Genomic DNA, 25,152 nt, shown 5'->3' with positions numbered 1-25,152 from the left:
TCACTTACCTCCACATCCACTCAAATAAACAAAAAAAAAATTACCTTTAAATCCTCTCAAATCTTCTCATCTCTCCCATTCATTCAAGTGAACAAAGGTTAGTTTTAAAAAAAATACACTGAGTGTTTTTTAAAAAATAGTATGCATGGATTCTTTTAAAAAATTGTAATTTACAAGAAAAGAAAAATCTAAAAACTAAAATAAATAAATGAAAATATAAATATATAAATCGAATTACTAATTAAACGTATAAATAAATATTAACCTTTATTAATTTTTTATGCCAATAAAATTAAGCTATCCAAATAGAAAGGGAAATTGGGACTGAGCATTCCTCATTTCCAAGAAAGGTATTTCCAACCTCAGTCGTTTGTGCTTTTCCTTACAGCAGTTTAAATATAAGAAGGCAAATTAGACTAAAAGCGAAATTAGTTTGAAATACCCATAAACTATTTTCAACATATTCCAATAAGTTGCCTAATAATATTATACCAATGAAAACATCTTACACCTTGTATAAAAATAGTTTACTTTTTGTTTTTTCAACCAAACATATACAAGGCTATGGGTTTAAGCTTGCTAATTCTATACACAGCTTTTCTATGATTATCATAACCTTTACTAATCTACATAGACTAGTTGTGACATAAATTGTTCTACTATTGCTAAGTTAATTAACATTTTCGGTTATATTTTGTATAACCTTCCTAAGATTATTAAGGAAAACCATATTTTTCCAAAGCATTGTTCAAGCTTTTGTTTAAAACCACTCCAGGTATATATCTAATCATAACCTAGTCAAACTATTATATGTATACGAGGTGCAGAAATTATAATCCTGCTACCTAGAATAAAACTTGGCTATAATATATGCGAAGTGTAGATAAGCGATACAGCCTGGAGGACATGATATATAAGATACTAAGTCTGGAATAAGGCTAAACAAAAACCGCTCTGTTCATCATTATATACTATATAAGATACGGGAATCCTTAAACATAATGGTGTGTGACAACATTTCTCAGAAGTGAAAAATCCTTGTTCAGTGATGTTAATGTTAAAACTGAGAAACAAACACAGTCTCAGATTGTTTTAACAGACAGTTATTCTAGTGAACTTTTGAACACTTTTTACGTCAAGCCTATGTTATTATTGGACAACAATACCTTACATATGTTTAGTATAGTTTATGAAGAGACAGTACTACTTGGCCAAGAAAAAACAACACAGCGACGTAGTTGGAGAACAAACTCGATATCATTGACTAAATTAGAACAATCACGCATATGTGGTTTCTAACTTTGTTTTTCACGTTAGTAATTTTCACCAAACACAAAACATGAGTTACTAGAGGTGAAGTCTAGTTAAAAAATACAAAATTAAAGAAACTTTACATCTAATTCAATCTTACAAAACTGATTTTTAAGATAAAGTTTATACTTATTTATATACTGTAAATTTATCTTATCTTTAGTTGACATGGGATCACCACCTAACCATCCTTAGAAGTGAATCTATAATATATAAATGTGTGCAAACTTATTTTTAAAATTAGTTGTAAAGTTTTACTTATCTAAATTTTATTCTAACGATATTTGTTATTTGTTGGATCTATCATGTATCATGACACTTCTATCAGACTGAGATCGAACTAGTGCTAATATCTAGTCTCACCCTTTGAATGTGTTAAAGATCTCCATCAACTAAAATCTTTGTAAAATTGAGTTAGATTTTAAGTTTATTTCTTATAACACAAAAAATGCATAAAAAGATGTATATATGTTTGGTTGATAAATGGTGCAGACATATTGAAGCAATGGTGAGCTTGTTACACCAAGGAGACAAAGAGCGTTGTACACGGTTGATGTGTCGGTCCATGAAGTGGTTTAAAGAAAGTGAGATCATCCCACGATGTAGCCGTCCATGGACCTTAAATTTTCTATTCCCTCACAGAATTCCTTTGCGTTTATTATATTGATATATGGGACTCCCACGTTCGTTGTTCAACCTCAACCACGCGCATGCTAAGTTAACTCCACTTCTAACTCCTAACTACATCACTGTCACCATTAATTAACACCCTTATTAATCATTACTTAGACCCCTTTGCTGTTTTCAGCACACTTTTATTCAGTCTTAAGCTGTTTATAAAGCCCTTCAAAAATTATCATTATTCTAAATTATCACGCATGAACTTGGTCCCATATGAGTTGTACTTTGCCCTTCAGTGGACTCCTGAGTTCAGTTACAGAGAATTAGGACCTATCCATGACACAATGATTACCAATTTAAAATGCTATTTGTAAATGAAGTCAATGCTTACACTAGCACTTTTCTTGGGATTCACTATAAATATGTCTATTGTTTTTGCTTATGCCAAGCCAACATTTTATTAGCTTCAATTCTCGTTGCAGTGGCATTGGACCACACAAGAAAAAAACCAACCCTTTTGCCTTTCTTTTTTCCTAAACACACAACAGAATGGAACCTGTTGGAGCCTTCCCTGATGGAGAATGGGATTGCTTTCGCAGAATGTTTGGCATTGAGGATCATGAGCATGATTTCACCCAGGAATTTCCTCTTCTGCTTGGTGGGGGAGATGAACTGAACATTGTAACACAGCATGCCAATTTTTGTGCTGCTCCTGAAGCTGTTGAAAACGAGCTGATGTTTTATTCTTTAGATGCTCACAACAACTCAAATTCTTCGCAGTATATTTCTCAGGAAAGTAGCTATAGTAATAGTAGCAATTGTAGTGGTGATGACACTGTCTTCATTGCCAATCCGGGTAGCTCAAACTATTATTTTTGTTACCCTGATCATATGTTAGCAGATAATGCATGTGTATATTCCTTGGATGAGAAACATTTTGCCCCTTTTGCTCCATCTCTTGCTAACATAGCAACCCAGGAGAGTGTGAAGCTGTGTGAAGATTTGGCAAGTAACAGATTGGAGAATTTCGAATGCAATCAAATTGGACCTGTTGTTTTTCCTTCCAAGAGGAGGCTTGATGTTCCTGCTGAAGGTAAAATCAACAACAGATCAGAGAATCACAAGAAAAAAGCTCGTGTTTTAGAAGATGTAAGTTTTGTCTCTGATTTCTCAAGCTAAATTAGTTTCCAAAATTACAAATGATTATTACATTAACTACTTAAACGTCATACTAACAACAATGTCTGATTGATTAATGATGTAAAATTTTCTCACTTAGTGTTATTAGGAATTTAAGTATGAGTGTTAAATTTCACATTTGACAGAAATTAAAAAGTTGAACATCACTAGAGAGAGAAAACCCATAAAGCCACTCTCATAAGATTTTGGATGGAAGATGGTGTCAATTCTTTGTATAAATTGGATCGAAATCACATTTTATATAATCTTTCCTTAAGTAATTTTTCTTCGAAAAAAAATCTATCACCTTTTATTCTGATGATTGACTTTAATCATTTAAGTTTTATATTGGATGAAAATGAAAAAGTGAGATTAATCTCTCGGAAAGACTCATAAAGTGCATATAAAATTGAAGTACTTTATCAATCCTTGAAATTGCATAATAAAGATTAGCATTTTCAAATATCAATGATTAGAGTCATGTTTATGTGATTTTAGGCTAAAATTGATCAAAACTTAATATTTGGTCTACATAGAAGGTGCAAATTTATAACAATCTTGTGTGTTTCAATATCAGGTGCAAGGATGTATGAAGAACAGCACATGGTCCAAGAAGAATCAGAAACATGACAGCAATAGGGAAGATGCAGAAGAGACTATTGCAGGATCAGATGGACAAAGCTCTAGTAGTAACATGTCAGAGGATGATAACAAGGAAAATATTGGAGGAGCTACTTCAGAATCTAAATCTGTTCTCAACTCAAATGGCAAAACAAGAGCAAGTAGGGGATCAGCAACAGATCCCCAGAGCCTGTATGCAAGGGTATATATATATATATAGACATATAATCAGTCACTTCAAATGCAAAACCTCTTTTCATTTCATGGCACTTACACTCTTAAATCTTGCAGAAAAGAAGAGAGAGAATAAATGAACGATTAAGAATCCTACAGAATCTTGTCCCCAATGGAACCAAGGTAAATAATGTTGATCTAACTCTTGTTTCTAATATTTGACAAAAAATATATGAAATTGTATCTAACTTTATGCGTAATGGAGTTTTGTATTGATTTCATGGATGGATGTGTGTACTGCAGGTTGATATAAGTACAATGCTTGAAGAGGCAGTGAATTATGTGAAATTTTTGCAGCTCCAAATCAAGGTATATACATAAGAACAGCAGATATAGAACTGAAAACCATGTTTCAAATTTGGAAAGATTAACCTTTATACAATCAAATTGTAACAATTTTGTCTGGTTTTTTCTGGTGTAGCTTTTAAGCTCTGATGATCTATGGATGTATGCTCCACTTGCTTATAATGGGCTTGACATTGGAATCAATTTGAACATGAAGAACTCCCTACCACTCTGAGATCAAAGAGGGTAGACTTTAGAGGACATGTTTACCGTTTTAACAACAAACGGAAAACAACTACATAGAAGAAAAAAAATGTGTAAAATAAGATTGTTGTTCTAACTTTTCATTGTTAACTAGTATGAATAAAATAGTAGTTTCATTCGTATAGAGAAGGATTAATCATGTGGGGTCTGTTTCTGACTTTTTGTGATAATCATTAAACTATTTGGAAGCCAACTTTTTGCTCTAATTTGGTGGGTGCCTTGGGTTCAAAGAACATTGTAAAACCAAAATGGACAAGTTATATATAATTCCACCACCAATCTACATTTTTGACAAAGATTTTCTTTTTTTTCTTGAGTATTCATATTTTTAAAATTGAAACTAATATCTAACGCAATTTGTTGAAAATCGATTCAAAAAATTTAGTTAACATAACCTAACATTATGTTAAATATTATGTTTTTTATAACACCATACTTTTAATATTTAAAAATAAGATGATTTAATTAAAAAATCATTAAATTAAGCTGGAGCTGTTTATTTTGTAGAGAGAAATAGTATCACGACATATTTTTTATTCATTTAACACAGTATACAAGCATTAAATAGTCTAAAAAATATAAAATTTTGTATTTTTTTAAAGTATCAAATGAATATAAAATATTTAAGTGTGTTAAATAATCATTTTGTATATATGATTTTTTTAATCATTTATAAACGTTAAAACAATCCATTTTCCCATATTCGTTTCAACCACGATAATATTTGTCCAATCAAACCATTAAAATAATATCTATTAAATCAAATTCGTTTTCTTTATTTTATTTAAATTTAATTAATTTTTAAGTTTCTTATAAATTTGATTATTTTTAATTAAGTTTTTATTAAAAAAATATCATTTTATTGATTATCCAAAAGTTTTATACTTTTCAATTGATTAACTATCATGTGAAGTTGTTGTCAACTGTGTTCAGGTGGTTATTACTTGTATTGTCTCTAATTGCGTGTCTCAACATGAAAAATAAGAAATCACACTTGAACTTTAGGTTTATCATAATCGTAAGTATCTTTAATTAATTTTTATTAAATATATTTATTATATTAAGTATTTGGAATATTTATGTTTTAAAATTGAGTATCCTTTGGTTCTGCTTTTTTTATAAGTAGAGAAATGTAACTTTTTAATTTTGCAGTCTCAAGCGTCCCAACGTGAAAAACAATAAAAATAATCTCTAAAATTACAAAAATGAAATCAATCACCTATAGATATGAAACAATGTCATTTGATAAAAAAAAAATAAGATTTTAATTTTTTTTTTTTACGTTCCATGATACTAGTAAGAATTCAATTGAACAATATAAGTAATTTAAACATACAATTAACTTTTTTTTAACAAAGACTTAGTTTAAAATACTCAAATTTACATGGAACTTAAAATTTAATTATATTGTTTTCTTTTTCTTTTTCACGGTTATTAATGACAATGCAAAGTAACACTTAAGTCAATCCAAGTGCACTATCCATCAAATGATAGTTAATAAAAAAAATATAAAATTTTGACGTACCCAATAAAATGAATAAAAACTCAGTCGAAAATACTCGAATTTATAAATGATTTAGAATTTAATTTTTAATTTAGAATGTATCAATTACTTAAAATCAATGTTTCAGTGTATATAAATTATAAACTTAATTAACATAAATCATATCACATTAAATATAAATATAATTAAAGTATATAAGTAATTACAAATATCTATCTTATATAGGTTCATTTATAGTGTTATATTTAACTTAAACTCTAATCAAAATCAATTTTTTATTTATGAGACAAGGTTATATTGTTTTAAAAACAGGTTTATTTAAAAAAACTATTTGTTTTACCAATCACCCGATTATTCTTTGCAGAGAAAATAATGATTAAGGTATTCATTAAATACCATTCAACTTGTTATTTTTAAGTAAAAAAATTAATTTTAAGATTATGAATGAAAGAAATAATATTGAGAGAAATATACTAATTAGCTACATAGTTACTTTTTCTTTTCACTAGATGAATTACCACACACAAGTATTTTATGTAAATAACTTAATAATGAATAACAATAATAATAATAATACTTTTAAATAATGTGAGTCTCCATTAAAAAATGTGCAATTTAATTAAACATGATAAATATGTTATTTAATAAAATAATCTCATTCTTACATTATTTATCATGATGTGAATTATAAATGAGACACTGTTATCTCATTAAAAAAAACTGAGAATCACAATCACTTTAAAATAAATAAACATTGAAATTAAAACTAAAGAAATACCTCATCAATTCTCAAATATTATTTTCCTAGTATAATATATATTTTTTATTTTTTCCGGATTAAATTTAAATCATTATCTCAATTTTCATGTAACAAGTAGAAGAGAATAAAAATGATACCTCATGAAAAAGAAAGGCAGCTTGGTATGAAAAGATTCTCTCGGCCCATAGTATTATTTGGGCTAAGATGACAATGACCTAATGTCACATTCATGTGGGCTTCAATGTACGTCACCATATCCATTTATTATCCATTTATTATATCACTCACTCATCTCTATCATCTTCCTCAACTCCTTCACCCTACTTTTTAATTTTGCAATTTGCTTTTACCCACTAAACAACAAAATTATTAATTACTCACAAATTTTTCAATTAAGTTTAACATCTCACTCACCTTTTTGTGTTTTTGCCATAATGATGAAAATAAAGAAAGATTATTTATTATAGTTTATGTGATTGAATTGGACAGAAAGGGTTGGTTTCAAATAGAATAATAATATTTTGACAATATTTTTTTGACGACATTTTAACATCATCTACGTGTTATTATGTGATTGATCCATGTTGGTGTTTATGATTATTATTATTACTGATTGTCGAGTAATTTTGGACCAATCACATAATGACACGTAGATGATATTTAAAAAAATGTTGTCAAAATATCATTATCCTTTCAAATATCATATTTTTTAAACGTGTTTTGCCTTTTCAAAACTCTTAAATAAATTGCATCCTTCATTGTCAAAACTGAAATTTTTTCCAGAAAAATCACACGTTTTTCTTTAACTATAGGTGGTTGATTGAGTCCTGGTTTTTCTTTTATATTTTACATGTAATGGGTAATAGATTATTTGAGTAGGTCTAATGCGGTTCCTAATCTTAATCAATGTTTTTTTATGTAAGCAGTGACTTAAGCCTTTTCAGGTTTGATTTTTGTAATCAAAGTTATTGATTAAATATATGAAAGAGATTTTTACATGTATGACCAACAGAAACTTACGAGTATGTTCCTCTAGTGAAAATGAGAATCACACTATTATCTATCTTAGACCAAACATCTATCTATTAAATCAAATATATTGATGTTTTAGACACTGTGCAAAATGGGAATTTTTTTAACCTTTTTAATATTTTTATTTTTATTTTTATTAGTATCTAAATTATCAAATTAGTTCATTTAATAGGATTTGGTCCTATTCTAGATGAGTTAGGACAAAAATATTCGAAAAGTAAAAAAAGTATTAAAAAAGTCCATAAAGTCAAATAATTTAAAAGTTTTCATATTGATTTAATTGATTTTGTAACTTAATTATATTTGTTATGCATTATTTAATCATACTATACAATCGTATTAACATTTAATTTTTTAAAACTTTTTTACAAAATTATGTGTTTTTTATTCAATTTTAATATATGAAAATGTTTATATTATATAAAAATAATAATTTTTTAATTTTTTTTATGGATAATTCGTTTAAGAAAATACTATTTTTTTAACTAAAACATGCTTATTATATTTTATATGTAAAAATTAAAAATAAGCTAAAAACTTATTTATGTATAATATTTTTTAAATAATTTATTAAAATAAGTTCGTAAAAATCTTTAAAAAACATAAAAATTAAAAGAAAATGTGTTTTTATGATTACATCTAAATATAAATAATTTTTGAATTTATAAAAAGTAATTTATTTTGAACATTTTTTCTTTTAAAATTATTTTATTTTAAACCTTAAACAAACTTGTCATATATTATATTTTTAATTTTTGAAAATAATGAAATTATGTATCTAAAATATTCTTACAATTAAAACATTATTTTGAATAAATTTTTATAAAACCAATATTTATATATTTTTTAGGAATAATAAGTTTTCATGATTAAAAAATATATATATAAATTGACTTATATTTTTCAAAATCAGTATAAAATAATTATTACACTAATTTCTATCAAAAAATATTTTTATTTATTAAATAATAAAAAACTACTTGTGTAATAAAATTCTTAAAATAGAATTTTTCTTAAATATTCAATATTGTAGAAAGATGTTTGAAGTGAAAAAGAAAAAGAAAATTTAAAACATGGAAACTGATAAAGATATTGCAAAACAAATGAAAGAAATAACTAAAAATAAATGAAATAATTTATTTTTTTGGGACCATCCTATCCTAACTTTGCTCCAACCCACTTTATATGAGACTTTGAAGAGTGAGACTTTTAAAAAAATTCCTGAGTCATAAAAATAACATTTAATTTTAGAGGAAGAGAGCGTCAATTCATAAACTAAGGGCTTAAATGATAGTTATAAATATTTTTTACAATTATGCTTCCTATGAGATATTTTGTATAGTAACGGATAAGTATGTAAATGTTTATGTTTAAATAAATAAAATATATCTTTAGTTTATGTAATATGAGTAAATTTTTGTTTAGATCTTATTAACAAGTTTATTTTGTGAAAATAGATTTGAGCATGAGTTAATTGATAAATTTGGAGTTAAAGTTTTGTATTTCTTTTAAGAGATTTAGAGATGAATGTAGATGGATTTGAGATGAAGTTTATGAAAGTTTATGAGTAATTTAAGTACGATATAGATAAAAAATAAAATTTTAATAAATTAAAATATAATATTACAATTTTACCTTTATAATCAAAATTAATATATTATTATTATTATTAATTATTGCTATTAATAATATTATTTATTATTATTAATTATTAATTATTACTATTATCATTTATATATATATATATATATATATACTTTTTCCATGCATCTTTTCTACATTCACAATATTTTGTTAACTTTTTTTAATATGAAAATGGTTTTTTGTCAATTATTATTTTATTTTGGTTTTATGAACATACAACACTTATTTTATTATTGTTAAACTACATATAATCAATTCCATTTTATCTACGATCGATTTCTACTGCTAAAACTTAACAATGCATTTATAATCAACGTGATTTTGATGAGAGTAATATGGTAAAACTTTATATCACATTCTCCCATCATCTCCATTCAAGCAAGATTGAAAAAATAATGTATTTTGCAAATCTGCTTATTTCGTTGCCTTTAAATTATTGAAAACGAACACGAATGAGTATCACAAGTGAACACAATCTTGATTTCGATCTCTTTAAAGGTTAAAAAGTTTTACCATTACATTAATTAATTACTTATTTGTTAACCAATTGAATTATTATTTTAAATAATAAATAAGGTTGCTATAATATAATTTTATTTATCTATTTTAAACTTAATATTAAATATTTCACTCTAAAGTGATTCACACAATAGATAGTTGAAAATTGGTGGAGAAGGAAGAAAGAAGAAGTGAGTTAACTATAACAGATGCTTCTGGTAGCTTTCCAATTCATAAAGTTTTCTTTTCAGTTTTTACTTTCTACACGCTAAAGTTTAAAAGATGGAATTTTCCAGGAATGAAATTGGGACTTCTTGTTGCTCGGCCCACCCTTTTATGTCTCATTCATTAAACTATGCACACTGTCAGCTACATTAATTACTTTTTAATTAATGATGCATAAATTTCTTTTATTGATTTTTTATTGTTTTGGTTGTGAGTTGAGTAATTGGATATCTTTACATTTTGTCTTTTTATCGTTTGGTCTTGCTTCAAACTTCGTTGTCTTCCTCTTCCGCTAGGGAAAAAACTTATCAAAGATCATTCGATGCCAAAGTCAGTATGTGAATCATTCAGTAATTTAATAGAACAATAATAAATGTGCAGTAAATGCAACATACCTACCACTTACCTTTGGCCTGTATTTATAGTTTTTGCCATGGCTTGAGATTAGTGAAAAATTAATCACGGTCCAATTTTAACCCAGTAGCTTTAATTGCAGCTTATCTTGATCATGATCTTAATGACCCGTCCGGTTAGGTTGATCATACGTTGTCTTTCTTGAACCGTGGGTATGTATGATACACTTATATTTATCCATTTTAGAGCGCAAAAGATTTATATCAAATAATGGTAGTGACGAATTCATGCATTGATACTCATAAAGTTTGTGACAAATGTAAACAAGGATAGATGAGTTTATTATTAGATAAAATATGTGTTTTTCGTAACTTTTAACAAAAATGGAAATGAAGCTTTAATTTAGTTTTTAATTTAAAATTCTGTAAATTTAATATTTTAATTTATCTTAATTTATTTTTATTAATTTTATTAATATTTTAAATATTTTATGATAATATTTATATTATTTTACAATTTTAACTTTAATATTAAGTTATAAATACATTTGAAAAAACAGATAAACTTAATAAATTATCTTAATAAAATTTTAGTTAAAAAAAGTTAAATTTATGTTTTTTTTAATTGAAAGATTAAATTAGAGTAAAATTTAAAAGAGTTAATTTTAATTTTTACTAAGAAATTAATAAATATAAAAAGATATAAAATAATTTAGGATTATAAATATTAATTATAAAATTTTAATGTTTGTATGTTTTATATAAAAAATCAAACAAATCTGTAAATGATTTAAGTGAGAAACAACTCACACAAAGTTATATTGTGTTAGTTATATTGTGTTGAGTCTCATTTTGACGATGTTGTATATATATTTAAATAAATTTGATTCTTTAGATCATTTTAGAAAGATGAACTCACAACATCTTAGTAAATATTTCTCCTAAAAAAAGAATTTCATGAAGAAAAAACAAACCAATAAATCTTCAATTATTTTTTTCCCTTTTTTTCTTATATTCTCTCACACATGGTTAATGTTGTGTTAGGTGAGAGGATGCTACACTCTACTCAACTTGTGTTTTAGTGACACATATTCAACCCACACAGTACACAAACATCTAGATGCTTCTTCCTTCCTCTTTTTTTCTATACCTCTCTAAGAACATACCACATCATACTGCCTCATACACCAAACATCTCATATTTAATATTTTTTTTCATGTTTTTTTAATCATATAACTTTGAAAATAAAAAAAATAAGTATTATTAAGTTTTAGGTATATATGCTAGTTTTATTCATTTTCAGATTACCATTACAAAATTATGTACCATTTAAAATTCAGATAAATATCATGTTTCACATACATCTTTCTTTAAATTGACAAGAAAAATCCAACAAGTGATTTGATAATGATATCTATAATACAGTGATATTCTGGGTATTTCTTGATGAAAGAAATTTTAATTGTATTTTTCTTCTTCTAAAACATCATAGTAGTTGGATATCTCCAAAATGTTATTTGATAGTTATTTTTATAATTATAACAATAAACATTATAATATTACATGTTAAGACACAATAACACGTTATATTTAAATTATTGTGCACAAGATTGCAACTTTAAATCAGTTCAGGGACAAGACAATAAGACAACTGGGCTTTTATAAATTATGTCTAATTTCTATCATGACATGATTAATGTATATTTATATGTAAATCAATCAAATAAGAAAACTTTTAAGTATTAGTACAGTTAAAATAATCACTATATTTACTTTTGCTTATCAATGATATCGTTTTAATAACACAAACTTCCAGGTTTTTTTTTTATGAGCTCATCAAAAGCAATAATTGTACTCTCATTACACATATAGAATTACTGATATACAATACAACATAATATAATATATAAGTAACATCATCTTAAGAATGTCATGGAAATACAAATATAATCAAGCACAAAAAAGAATAAATTATCATAAAATATTTGATAATTGAGGAATTGGTTAAAATTTAGGAGAGCCCATTTATAAAAAGAATATACTTAAAACTAAAAAAATATTATTTTAATATATTATATGAATATTTAAAATTGAAATAAATTACCTAGATAATTTATTCATTTATAAATAAATCTAACAACATAATTTATAGTAAAAAAGTATGTTGAAATGTTAAAATGTTAACCTAGTAGTAAGTCAGAGCTTACGAAAAAGTCTGTGAGAATTAAAGAAAGCGAAAATGTTCTGTGATGTAAATTCCGACATGGAGTGTCGAATATGAAACGAGAGAGAGGTTGAAGAAGTAAAAGAAAAAAAAGAAAAATAAAAAGAATGAACGATGAGTTTCCAAATTGCAAGATAACAGAGCTTTTAAAGGTCGGCCGAAAAGATGTTGACAAAGAAAAGTATGGTTCGGTTGAAGATTCTTTACGGCTGTCTTTAGATCGGAGTTTACGGTTTTGTTTAGATTGGAAAAAAGATTTGAAAGAAAGTGAATAAATAGATTTGATTTTTTTTTGAAATTATTTAAATAAAAAAAATGTAATTTGAATGTATTTCAAGAAACAGTGTGTGTAAATAGTAAGTAGAGCTTACGTGTGGAGGCTGCTGTATAGAAAGAAGAAGTCTGTTTTGGGTGGAAGTTTCTCTGTTTTAGATTTTGACTAGGAGCTTTGAATTTGGAAGCAGTCTACTCTCACACTCCCACAGTGACACCTCATTGACCCACCTCAGCTCACTCTTGCCCACCAAGAAACTCCCCAAAACGTGCTCCACTATAATCGACCTCTTTTTCTATCTTTTATTTCCAAAATAAACAACTTAAATAAATGATTTTATATTTAAAATCTTACCTTGCACACCACACCACTCTCGTCACGCAACTTCCTTCAATTCTTCCTCTCCTTATAAAAACACCAAACCCACTCTCACTCCTGACTCACTCTCACACCTTCAATTCTTTTCATTCTTCTTTCTCTTATTCGTATCCTATCAAACACTCACTCACTCACATGGCTCTCCAAGCTCTCAACTCACCCACAGCAACCACTCCGTCTTTCCCTTTTCACGACCCAACCATCCCATGGGCAAAACGCAAGCGCTCCAAGCGTTCCCGCGACCACCCTTCCGAGGAAGAGTATCTCGCTCTCTGCCTCATCATGCTCGCTCGTGGCGGCGCCGCCACCGCCACCGATCCCACACCAACCCACCGCCACATCACCGCTTCACCACCGCCACAACTACCCACCCCAGATCCTTCCTCCAAGCTCACCTACAAATGCTCTGTTTGTGACAAAACCTTTCCCTCTTACCAAGCTCTCGGAGGACACAAGGCCAGCCACCGTAAACTCGCCTTGCCCGACGACCAGCCCACCTCCTCTGGCATCACCGCCACCAGCACCGTCAATACCGCCGGAGGCGGTCGTGCCCACGAGTGCTCCATCTGCCACAAGTCCTTCCCCACCGGACAGGCTCTCGGTGGACACAAACGTTGTCACTACGAAGGTAATAACGGTAACGGAAACAGTGTGGTAACCGCCTCTGTGGGGTCCACTCACACCGTGAGTCACGGCCACCACCCCCACCACCGTGATTTTGATCTCAATATCCCGGCTTTTCCCGAATTTTCAACGAAGGTGGGAGAAGACGAGGTGGAGAGCCCTCACCCTGTGATGAAGAAGCAGCGTCTCTTTGTGATTCCCAAAATTGAAATCCCTCAATTTCAGTAAAACTGGGTTGAATTTTCTCTTTATGACATGATTTTTGTTTATCTTGATTTTCCAATTATTGGGAGAATTTTGAGTGCTATTACTTGATTTTGTATATAGTGCTTGGAGTTTTGTTGGATCTTACAGGGCCAGTTCTCCTGTTTAGGTTGTACTTTCTACGCTGCAGATTTTCAATTCAATTTATTTATTTATTCATTTATTCCATTCGATAATTTTATATAATTGAAAATAATCAAAAATACATTTATCTAATTTGGTCCGCCAGCAAGTGGTGGGCATAGTGTCTCATTGTTAATTTCAGTTGAATCCTCGATTTGCATCTTTCTCATTGTCAGTGGAACTCAACACCGATTCATTCATTTTCAAGGTGCCCAATAATTAATATATTTAATGTGGATCTAATTTGAAGTTGAGTCAGTGACCACTTGAAGAATTAGAAGCTGTTTGGTTTCATTTCCAGTTAAAATCACGTCAATTTCTAACTTAAGGCCAAACGTGTATTTATAGCTTTGAATTTTCACATCAAAGATGCAAGAAAACGCGGAACCAAACACGGACACGCTGTCTGTACACTTAAATTGTATTGCGTTTCACGCATGTAAGTGCATGCATCGTCCTCCTTATATTAAGAGAATAATTTTGAGAGAAAAAATATCACAGTAACTTTTCTGTTATAAAATATAGCATGAAATTATTTGAAGGATGTTTGGTGTATAAAGTATGGTTTATAGATAAGCATGAGGTTTGAGCATTTTACACATTGTGATTAAATACTTATATATGTTCAATTATGTATTTTTTTAATATATTACATTTGTAAATTAATTAAAAATGATAGTTGACTCTGTTCATTTATTTACTCGCATTTATATCCAATGCATTGAATGCAAATGGTCCTAACATTGCTAAATGCCAAAGTGTCATTAACAATAATTTGTGGTTTGATTCGTTTTACCTGTGTGCGTATTAGGTAAGACATGGATATGAGGTTTTCTTTTACATGGAATGATGTAGAAAAAAAAAGTACTAAGAATTGGAGCAAGAGACATTATCTCTTGAAGTTAGAAAATTAACGACGTACCCAATTTTACCTCTAACTCTCTTTGCATAATAGAGGACAAAGTAATCCTTTCTTGTTCATACTACCATGTTTCTTTCCAATTTACTAAATAGGACTCGACGCGTGGATCTTCACCTTCTCCATGTTCGCACGTTTTTTCTAATTCCGGTCAACACACGTTTTAAACTTTTCACTTCTTGAACAAGATTAGGAATAAATCACATTATATGGCATGCCAATTCAGGATGTTTAATAATGTATAGATCTAGAAGTCAGTGAAGAAAAAGTTAGTGGTGTCACGTAATTTTTCAGGATTAAGACTCCAATTAAACTTGATTAGGCTATGGATGCTATTAGATCTACTAAATCATTTTTTTTATTTTTAAATAAGCATTCATTTTTTCTTATTATATAATCTCTCTTATCTGTGCATTGTTTCTCCTCCAATCAGATCTAATATTTAATATATCAATTTCCTTTTATAATCTTTTATTTTAAAAATTAATTATAAATAACTATATTTGCAATAAAAAAAATTATTGGTGTATTCTCTATGATTAGTATTGGTTTTATTGTATATATACTTAACAATCAAATTTATTACTTACATCTGTAAAGTAACAAACTTACCAGCATTATAAGTTAAACTTGGAGATATGTTGGTAAAATTTCTTTCTTGTTATCACTGTTTGCTGTATATTCTTTTCAATATAGATGTTGTTCTGATAAATTTTAAGTTTTAATATATGATTCTATGAATATATTGAGATGAGTTGATTATTATGATAAAAAACAAACAACTCACTTTTTGTTATATAAATTTTATACTTTTTATTTAGAATATATATGAAATATATTTAATTATATAAATCTTATTTGTTTTAAACAAACAAATTAAGAGAGTGATTATTTTACATGTTAAGTTATTTAATTATAGTCAATAATTAGAAATGTATCTAATCAATTGAGGTTATCAAAAGGAGTTATATTGTAAGGAAATTTTTACATGTTAAGTTATAAAGAAAGAAAAAGTAAAACAATTTTTTTTATTAGAATTAAGAAAATCTAGTGTATCTTTTTTTACAGCAAAATAATCCAATTAGATATATATAAACTATTAGGGAATATCTACTATTATTTTAATGAATAAATATACTTATTTCATTATAGATAAGCAAAGCTTTCATCGAAAAAAGGAAAAACATTAAATTTAGCAGTTAAAAAGAGAACAGTAATGTGGTCCACTAAGTTAGAAGCAGACACCTACCCTCCAACTGCCACCAACGATGTCCAGGTTACTCCAATCTTCCTCTATCTGCTTAAGGCGGCGTTCTACTTTACTTATCAATAAACAAATATATCTATTATCTATTACACTATTATATTCTAAAGAAATAAATAAATAAATAACTTAAACATGGTTTTATTTTCATTTAATTTATATTATCGAACTTTTTAAATTTAACAAAACATTGGTTTACTAAAACTGGTTGGTTTTATAATATTTTTATTTTCATAATCATCATCTTATTTTTCATGCTGAGACTAGTTAAAATAACCATATTTAAAAAGAGAAAATAAATTAATATTCTATAATTAAAAAACACTTTCACCCATCTATTATTTCTTTTCAAATAATTACATTTCCAAGAATCTCTCTATGTACATTGGAACAAAAACAGTCTAAAGAATCTTTTGGCTGTTTTCTATGCACATTTTTTTAACTATGTTTTCTTTCTTTATTCCCACGTCAAATACAACAAAAACGCGGATTCATTAATTATTAATTAAAGACGCAATGGAATTTCTATGACCTTTGCATGATAATTTTAAATAAGAGTGATTCACATAAGCAAATTGTTATCTTCGATAAGAACTTATGGTGAAATTTCAATAAGAACAATATTTTTCTGTTAACTTTTGATGATAAATTACCATTATCTTTCTCTTACATAATATATAGTTTTAATAGATTTTATACTTTTGACCACTTTCATCGTGTGTGAAACTTATTAAGAAAGAGGTGGTCGAATTTAATATTTTTAAAAGAAGTAATTAAATTTTATCTAAATCATTTTATAAGAATTACCTTTATTATAATGTAAGAATATGTTTTCTTTTAATCAGGTAATAATAAACTTGTTTTTTTTATCTAGTTTTATAATTTGAAGAATTATGGTTAGGATTATGTGACTATGGATATATATGTAACTGATTAATACTTATAATATTTTTAAAAGAAGTAATTAAATTTTATCTAAATCATTTTATAAGAATTAACTTTATTATAATGTAAGAATATGTTTAGGATTATGTGATGATGGATATATATGTAACTGATTAATACTTATAATAGTATATGAGAGTATATATATATATATATATATATATATATATATATATATATATATATATATATATATATATAAATAAACTATGAAAAGATCTGAAATAAACATTAAGATAATAAAATGATTTAAAAAACAAATCGTGAAAGTTATAATACTAAAAAGAACCAATCATTTGAGATGAATTTGATTTCTAACGAAAACTCAATCCAATTAAATGAGTTGAGAAAGTAAAATTCCATATCCCAAAATTATAATTTTTTGAAAGAAAACATGAAGATGTCAATATTAAACTTCGTAAATTTTATATATATTAAGATAATTATCAGACTAGTTAAAATTATAAAATTGTATGTTAAGTTTATAATTAAGGATATAATTATTATAAAATTATTTTTGTAATTATCATTAAATAATATTAAGATATGATGAGGTGTCAAATTAATTATAAATTTTTTGAAATATAACTTATACTAGATCAGGAAAAATAACAAAAATATATTTAAAGTCTTCTTAAAATCACATTTGTGCAGTTAATTTTATTATTTACATAACAAACTCAAACCTGTTTCCACATTCTTTTAATGATAAATTAAATTATAAATTTATTAAAAATTAATATAAAATTATGCTATACATTTTACATTAGGTAAAAATATATGATTAGATGCAATTATTATTGGTTAAAAATTTCCTTTTCATAAATCTATTAAAAAAAAGGTTATTACTCTCCATACCATACTCTTAAAAATGATATATTGCATTTTTGTGAGTAAAAGGTTGGCATCCACTCATTTCCTTTACATTACAGGTGGCTTGTATAATGACCACTGAAGAACACACAACACAACGCACTTCTTCCTTAAGTTGTTTGGACGTTGGACCTCAAAAACACGTTTTATGAGAGTGTGCTTCTGTCTCCATACTGTGATGCCGTCCATTTCATATTTGCATCTCTTTTGTCTTCAAATCCACACACACCTTTCCTTCCTCTGCTACTTCACCATATTTAACCCATCAACTTTCATTTTCTTTCTTTAATTGCTTTCATATATTCTGTCTATCAAAATGTAAAATACTTTAAAAAAAATCACAAAATTAATTAATATACTCAAGTAGCTGTTAAAAATGTTTTTCTTTTATTTAAGTATTTTGTTATCAACAACGTGATTGATATTTTTTTTTCTCAATTTATAGTTTAACTTGTTCTCTTTATAATATTTTTAATTTGTTTCTCGAAAAGATAAACTGACTAACAAGTTAAAAGAAAAATGATTTAATGGATGAATTGAAAATAGAAAAACAAAAATAATAACCATATTTAATAGTAAAAATCAATTTAAAATATACTAAGCAAATTTGAACAAAACTTTTTAATAAAATATAAGTTAAAACTACTTAAATTTACAGTGTTTAAAATTAATAGAGAAACATAAAAATTATTTTAAGATTATATATCATAAAGATAAAAAATATTTTGTTTTATGTTTTCTTCATCCTAATCAAATAAAAATTTAATAAAGTATTAACTTTATAAAATCTTACAATTTTAAAAGTAACCTATTACTGTGAGAATTAAAATGAAAAAAAATAATTAAAATCTTCATTTTCCCTTGGTTACTTCTGGGAGTTTCTTCTGGTATTCTACATATTTCTTAGAACACTTTTTTGATAACTTTTGAAGAATGTATCTTTTACCGTTTACAGGTTTCGTTGAAACAAATGAGATACGATGAAGGTGAAATGTGATGGAAAAATGAGATTCGTAAAAGATAGACAATAAGGCCAATAATATTGACACATCCTTGTTTGTTTGATCTTTCCATCACTTTATTTTAGTATTTTTTTTTTCTACAAAAGTATTTTTAATGAAAACTAGTTTTAGTTAAAAATAACAGAACGGTGTTAGGGAAGAAACAATAGAAATACAAAATCTCATGAAAAATAAATATTAGTGTCTATAAAAGAAAGATGTTTGAAAAAAATGAGACGAGGGCAAAGAGAGGGGTAAAATTAGAATTTTGTGAGAAACAAAAAGATAGAGGTGGTGATATAAAAAAGGGCAAAATAGTGGGCCTTAAAGAAAATTGAAACTGGCCTGCATAAGTGGGCCAGTAGCATCTTCAACGACCCAGATAGAGAAAAATGTAATTTGAATCCATTAGAAGAATAAAATGAAATAAGAATGGAGGCATGTGAAAAGTCTGAGAAAACACTTCTTATTCCTCATCATCACAACAAACAATAAAGTCTTATAAATTAATTTTTATATAATAAGCATTAACCTTTTTAATTTATAAAATTAAATAATACTTTATGAGTTAAAAAAGAAAGAAGCTAACCCACAGAAAAAAGCACCATGAAAATCAAACTCAACCCGAGTTAGTTATTCCCTAATTCTAACTCCTTTCCGCTTTCCCACGCTCCTTAATCACACAGCAAGTAAAGTGCTGACACAAAAAACGAATCGTCTGCTAAAACTCGGAAGAAAACCCAAACAAGACATCAGAGGAAACAATCTGTGAAATGAGTTGCAACGGTTGTCGAGTGCTGCGAAAAGGTTGCAGTGAAACATGTCCTTTGAGGTCGTGTCTGCAATGGATCGAATCCGCTGAATCGCAAAGACATGCCACTCTTTTCCTTGCTAAGTTCTTCGGCCGCACCGATTTAATGTCCTTCATTGCTTCTGTTCCCCAAACCAGAAGACCTGGTAATCCAAACACCTAACCTACTACCTTCTACTGTACTCTCATTCTTTCATTCTACACTTGTGTTCAGATTTTCTGCTTCTCTACGTTTCAAAAAATACTCTATTTAAGGATGTTTAATTCCTAATTTCATATAAATTTATTAATATATATATATATATAGATCAACTTTATTCTTTGGAATTAGGTATATATAAACCAGTCCTTGGATATGTCTGATCAACATTACGTATCTGTTTGAGTAAATATATTTTGAGATATGTATAATTCAAGAGGTGATTAAGGTTTGTGTGATTCTCTTTTTAATTTTTAATTTTAGAGTTTTTACTGTTGTTTTATAAAAATTTATACTATCCAGAGATCAACTTGTCATCTAAATTTTTTTAATTATGTTTAGAGCAATTATATTAAAAATTAAAACAACAATTACATGATATTTTTTTCATCTTTATGTTCTTTTTCTTCTTTCCTTGTTCACTTTTTCCTTAACTTCACTCTTTTCCCTGCCTTGCACCACCTTCTTTACTACAACATCTCAAACTTTTTAGTTATATTAAAAAAAAAAAGGTAAATATTGGTAGTGTGATTAAAAAGAGTTAAAAGTATTTTTTTAAAAATTTTAATACAAAAATTTACTTCTCATTGTGCCCTATACTATATAATTCAGATAGTCAAACTGTGTTGTTTTATAATTTTTAATGCATTTTTTACTCAAAGTTTTAGTAAAGACGCTATTAAATAGAAGAAGAAAAATAGAAAATGATTCTAAAAATAGAAAAAAAAATACATACTATAAAATGATTAACTTTTTCATTTTTAGGAATCAAAGTATATCTTGAATTTGCTTTAGAGATATTTGTTTTATTCTTTTTGTTATTCTTTATTATCAGCATTGTTTCAGTCTCTGCTGTTTGAAGGGTGCGGGAGAACGGTAAATCCGGTGAACGGCGCCGTGGGACTTCTGTGCAGCGGAAACTGGCACCTGTGTGAGGCCGCTGTGGAGACCGTGCTCGCCGGAGGCGTTCTTCGAGCGCAGCCGGATGCAGTGGCTGGAGCTTCCACTGGTATACGCCGCCCTTTCCGGCCACTAAGATTGGAACATGATGCGAGGGAGATGAACGAGAACTCGTCAAGTTTGATGAACAGAGCAGAGGAACAGGAAACGGTGCGTTACGGTGGTCACAAGAAAAATCAGATCTTAAATTTGTTCATGTAAGATAACAAGGGGTTATACATGTTGGCATTATCATGAGAAACTTTGGAATTTTACTAAAAAAATATCAATTCTTAAAATAAATTTCAGTGGTTGAAAAAGTTAATCTTTGATTTTCGAAATAAAGAAAAAGTAATTCATAAAAGAAAAATAATTAGGAGCATGTTAATTTTTGTATGGATTGTTCATACTTTTAAGATTTATTTCCACAATGATGAACTTGTGAAAATAATTGAGAGAAATAAATATATTATAAGTGGAATAAATATAGATAAATAGAATAAAAATTAAATAAAAAGTAAGTATATGTAAATTCAATTTGAGTTCGGTAAAAACTTATACCTTTTATTTGTTAGGTAATATTTGATATTTAATCAAATAATAAGAACAAGAACTTTAAATTAATTAAAATTAAAAAAAAAAACAGAACATTTTTTGGAGACTATTTTTTCTTTTATCCGAATATTTTGTCGTGCAATTGATGCGTTTATATGCCAGAATTTATTCTCCAAACAAATGGAACAATATTTATATGATCATAATTATAATTATTTTTTAGGGTATAGGCCACCTTGGAAGTGTATTAGAGTGTAGGTATGCTTTTGACAAGGCCCTTAGATTAGCCATAATTTCATTAAGTCATAATTTCATTCAAGAAAAAGTATATAAAAGTTAAGTACAGGTAATATATAAAACATATTGTTAAGCATAACATAATCTACTCTAAATAAATAGATTATTTTTATTAAATATCTAAACAAATAGAAAGTTTGTACTTAAATAGTTGAAAAAATATATAATAAGTTTATCAAAGTGATGGAAAAATAAGATCATATAACTGAATCATGTTATGTTACGTTTGAATGTTGTTTGAATGAATAGATTGGAAATGAACGGTGTTTGGGCATAGAATTTTTCACAGAAAAGAAAAGCTTAAAAAAAAGGTGAAAATGGTGCGAAGCACGTCAGCTTCTTAAGTTTAGTTTGGCACGGGACTTTTCCACTGGAGGTGGGTTCCACGTAATCTATTTTGTATTTCTTTTACGAGTTTCTTTTATAATTTTTTAAGCACTATTTCTAATATTTATTTTATATAAAAATCTTACCATTTTAATTTTCTTTTACTTTTTAATATGTGAGATACGATTTTATTATATTCCCTTCTACTTTTAATATAAGGCACGTTTTAGAAGAAATTGATTATTCTTTTATAAGACATATACTTGGTATAAAACATTAAGCTTTTTTTCTTTATTTTTTTATTGTTAATTATTAAGGTTAAATATGTTTTTAGTATTTAAATTTTAGTGAAAATTAAAAATAATTTTTTTTCAAAACTTTGGTCCAATCTGGTTTTCTAACATTAGAAATACATAGATTTAATCATTTTAACAAAATTTTATTAAGTTTATTTGGAGTTTCAAAATGTGTTTTTTATAGTATTTAAGTTGTTTACATTTGACATATTTTTGTTTTAATACTAACTGCAAATTATGTTTGAAACATTAAATAAACTTATACAAAATTTAATTAAAAGAACTACCGACTAAATTCGTCAAAGTTTTAAAGATAAACTAATTTCAATTTTTATTTAAAGTTAAAAAACTAAAAACATATTTAACCATAATTATTATTACTTTTTTGTATTTTTATTAATAAACAATTTTTTTTTAGGAATGATTAATAATGAAAATGAATTTGATGCATTGATAACATTTTCTAATAATTGAAAGTTAATTATTTTCTTCCTACACTTTATCACTTTGGGAATTTATTTTCAACAACACAATGAATACTTACGAAAATTTTTGGAAATCAATGACGCTCTTTTACATAAAACAATTTTTAGAATATTTTCATGGGGGTGGGAGGTAAAATTTGATGGGGTGCAGGAAGCTTTAGCCTAGCAGTTTTATAAACTAAATTTCAAGTTTGATGCCAAAATTAAGGAGGGTTTCTCCTTACACCTCCAAGCCTTCTCCATACACCTCCAAATTTTTTGTTAATGACAAAAGTACCCATTTGACCAGGGGAATGTTTTCTCTCTCTTATAATTAGCCCCACCCACTTACAACCACCAAATTTTACTCATCTTGCGAAGCCTAGCGTTGCACCTCCATTTTCTCTCTTCCCCTTTCTATCGACCCCTGCAGAAATTTACTCTCGGTCTTTTGACCCCTCCACAAAATTTCTTTTCCATTCCCATAAATTATTGTATTTTACAATTGAGAATATAAATTTTGAAATTTGAAATGTAGAATTTAAATACATTTTTTATTTTTTATTTCAAAATACACTATTTAAAATATAAAAATTATATTTCAAATCATACAATCCAAAATACATTTTTTATTTTACATTATGAATTGTAAAATCCAGTATATAAAAAATTATATTCTAAATTATATATTTTAAAATATTTATGAGAGCCTAAGTGTTAGAACCCATTTAAAACCCACTAAAAACTCCAGCTGAGTGGATTACAAGTGTCAAGAGAGAGTTCAAAAATTCTCATAGTAAAAAACAAGTGGCTGCAAGGAAGTGGACGTTCGGTTTTAAGGGAGGGCAATATTTAAGGCAAAATTTTAAACTCTGTGCCACTTTCTGCAAGCAAACCTTCTTCCCAGATTTCTGAAAATTTCGTTTTCTCCTCTTTCTCTTTAAAAAGCTCTTACTTCTCTTTAAGAAATTCTCATTTTTTCTTCCTCCGATCACCACTCAGGCACCATTTCTACTATCCCGGCGTCAAGGGCTTCAGTTTGAACCGATCAGTTTTTGGTTCTGATCCGGTAAGTTCCTCTCTCTCTCAGCCGAGTGGTTTTTCTGTACATGCAAACTCAGTTTTTGGTTGCATGAGTTTCTTAAAACCTTTCTGAACGCTTTTCTGGTCTTGCATTTGGTTAGCTTCGTAAATCACGATCGTAGTCTTCTAAGAAATTGGTGGTGAGCTATTATGTACAAATTGTGAACGCTCGGTCACACTTAGAGGTAAGGAAAACTTATATAATTTGATTTTATTCTCGTTTTTGAATGCTGGCATGTTCGTTGATTGTTGGATGAAATATGAAGTACGATTGTTACTGCATTGTTGGTTGTATGAGTATATAAATCTAAGAGATGAGAAACTGGAATGATATTGTGTTTAATGATTTGGTTGATGATGAAATGTTGTATGTTGTTTAAATTATTGATGATTAATGAAAGCTATGAAATGGGTAGGGATGTTGTCGAGAGTCAGTATTGACCATTCAATTATACAAGCGTTCGTTCTCAATAGCGTTCGTTCTTAATAAGTGTTTGGTATTAGACCAGCGCTTGTTCGATATAATGTTCGGTTTTCCTGTGGACTCGGTTGGAACTGAATTCTTTCATTTGGAGAGAATTCTAGTTGAAGACTAGCGTCTTCGTTTTGTTTTGTAATATTTGTACTTAAGCGTTCAACTAAGGATATTTGTTCCTTGGTATTTGGTTATAAACTTCAGTATATCTATATGTATTTGTATATTTCGTTCGTTCTTGAACACTAGTTAAACGATATCTTATATTTATCAAGCCTTGATTCT

At 27.6% G+C, this 25,152-nt stretch overlaps 2 protein-coding genes and 1 pseudogene across 3 annotated transcripts; all 3 read left to right on the top strand.

Annotated features, from left to right (window-relative positions):
- The first annotated feature begins 2,397 nt into the window (after positions 1-2,397).
- LOC124831274 (uncharacterized) lies at positions 2,398-4,758 on the top strand. Its single transcript, XM_047305209.2, has 5 exons — positions 2,398-3,081; positions 3,689-3,934; positions 4,024-4,089; positions 4,210-4,275; positions 4,388-4,758. The coding sequence occupies exons 1-5, from the start codon at positions 2,482-2,484 to the stop codon at positions 4,484-4,486; spliced, it is 1,077 nt and encodes a 358-aa protein (XP_047161165.1). The 5' UTR covers positions 2,398-2,481; the 3' UTR covers positions 4,487-4,758.
- Positions 4,759-13,458: 8,700 nt separating this feature from the next.
- On the top strand, positions 13,459-14,455 carry LOC124831268 (zinc finger protein ZAT6 pseudogene; annotated as a pseudogene).
- Positions 14,456-20,053: 5,598 nt separating this feature from the next.
- On the top strand, positions 20,054-21,822 carry LOC124831275 (LOB domain-containing protein 39-like). Of its 2 annotated transcripts, none has more exons than XM_047305211.2 (2): positions 20,054-20,378; positions 21,294-21,822. In XM_047305211.2, the coding sequence occupies exons 1-2, from the start codon at positions 20,195-20,197 to the stop codon at positions 21,590-21,592; spliced, it is 483 nt and encodes a 160-aa protein (XP_047161167.1). In that variant the 5' UTR covers positions 20,054-20,194; the 3' UTR covers positions 21,593-21,822. The 2 variants fall into 2 exon arrangements, with proteins under 2 accessions (XP_047161167.1, XP_047161166.1); XM_047305210.2 differs by having other exon boundaries at positions 21,267-21,821.
- Positions 21,823-25,152: the final 3,330 nt, after the last annotated feature.

Source organism: Vigna umbellata, chromosome 1 (genome assembly GCF_029865625.1).
Source record: "Vigna umbellata cultivar VRB3 chromosome 1, Vumbellata_1.0, whole genome shotgun sequence".
Classification (NCBI taxonomy): domain Eukaryota; kingdom Viridiplantae; phylum Streptophyta; class Magnoliopsida; order Fabales; family Fabaceae; genus Vigna; species Vigna umbellata.
The sequence above is the reverse complement of the archived record's forward strand: the minus strand, read 5'-3'. Positions and strand labels throughout refer to the sequence as shown.

Bases quoted from the DNA above. Each gene is read 5' to 3' on its own strand.
- LOC124831274 (XM_047305209.2), top strand. From the start codon at position 2,482: ATGGAACCTGTTGGAGCCTTCCCTGATGGAGAATGGGATTGCTTTCGC. The intron at 3,935-4,023 runs GTATATATATAT...TAAATCTTGCAG, and splicing joins CCCAGAGCCTGTATGCAAGG to AAAAGAAGAGAGAGAATAAA. The intron at 4,090-4,209 runs GTAAATAATGTT...TGTGTACTGCAG, and splicing joins TTGTCCCCAATGGAACCAAG to GTTGATATAAGTACAATGCT.
- LOC124831275 (XM_047305210.2), top strand. From the start codon at position 20,195: ATGAGTTGCAACGGTTGTCGAGTGCTGCGAAAAGGTTGCAGTGAAACA. The intron at 20,379-21,266 runs GTAATCCAAACA...CTTTATTATCAG, and splicing joins TCCCCAAACCAGAAGACCTG to CATTGTTTCAGTCTCTGCTG.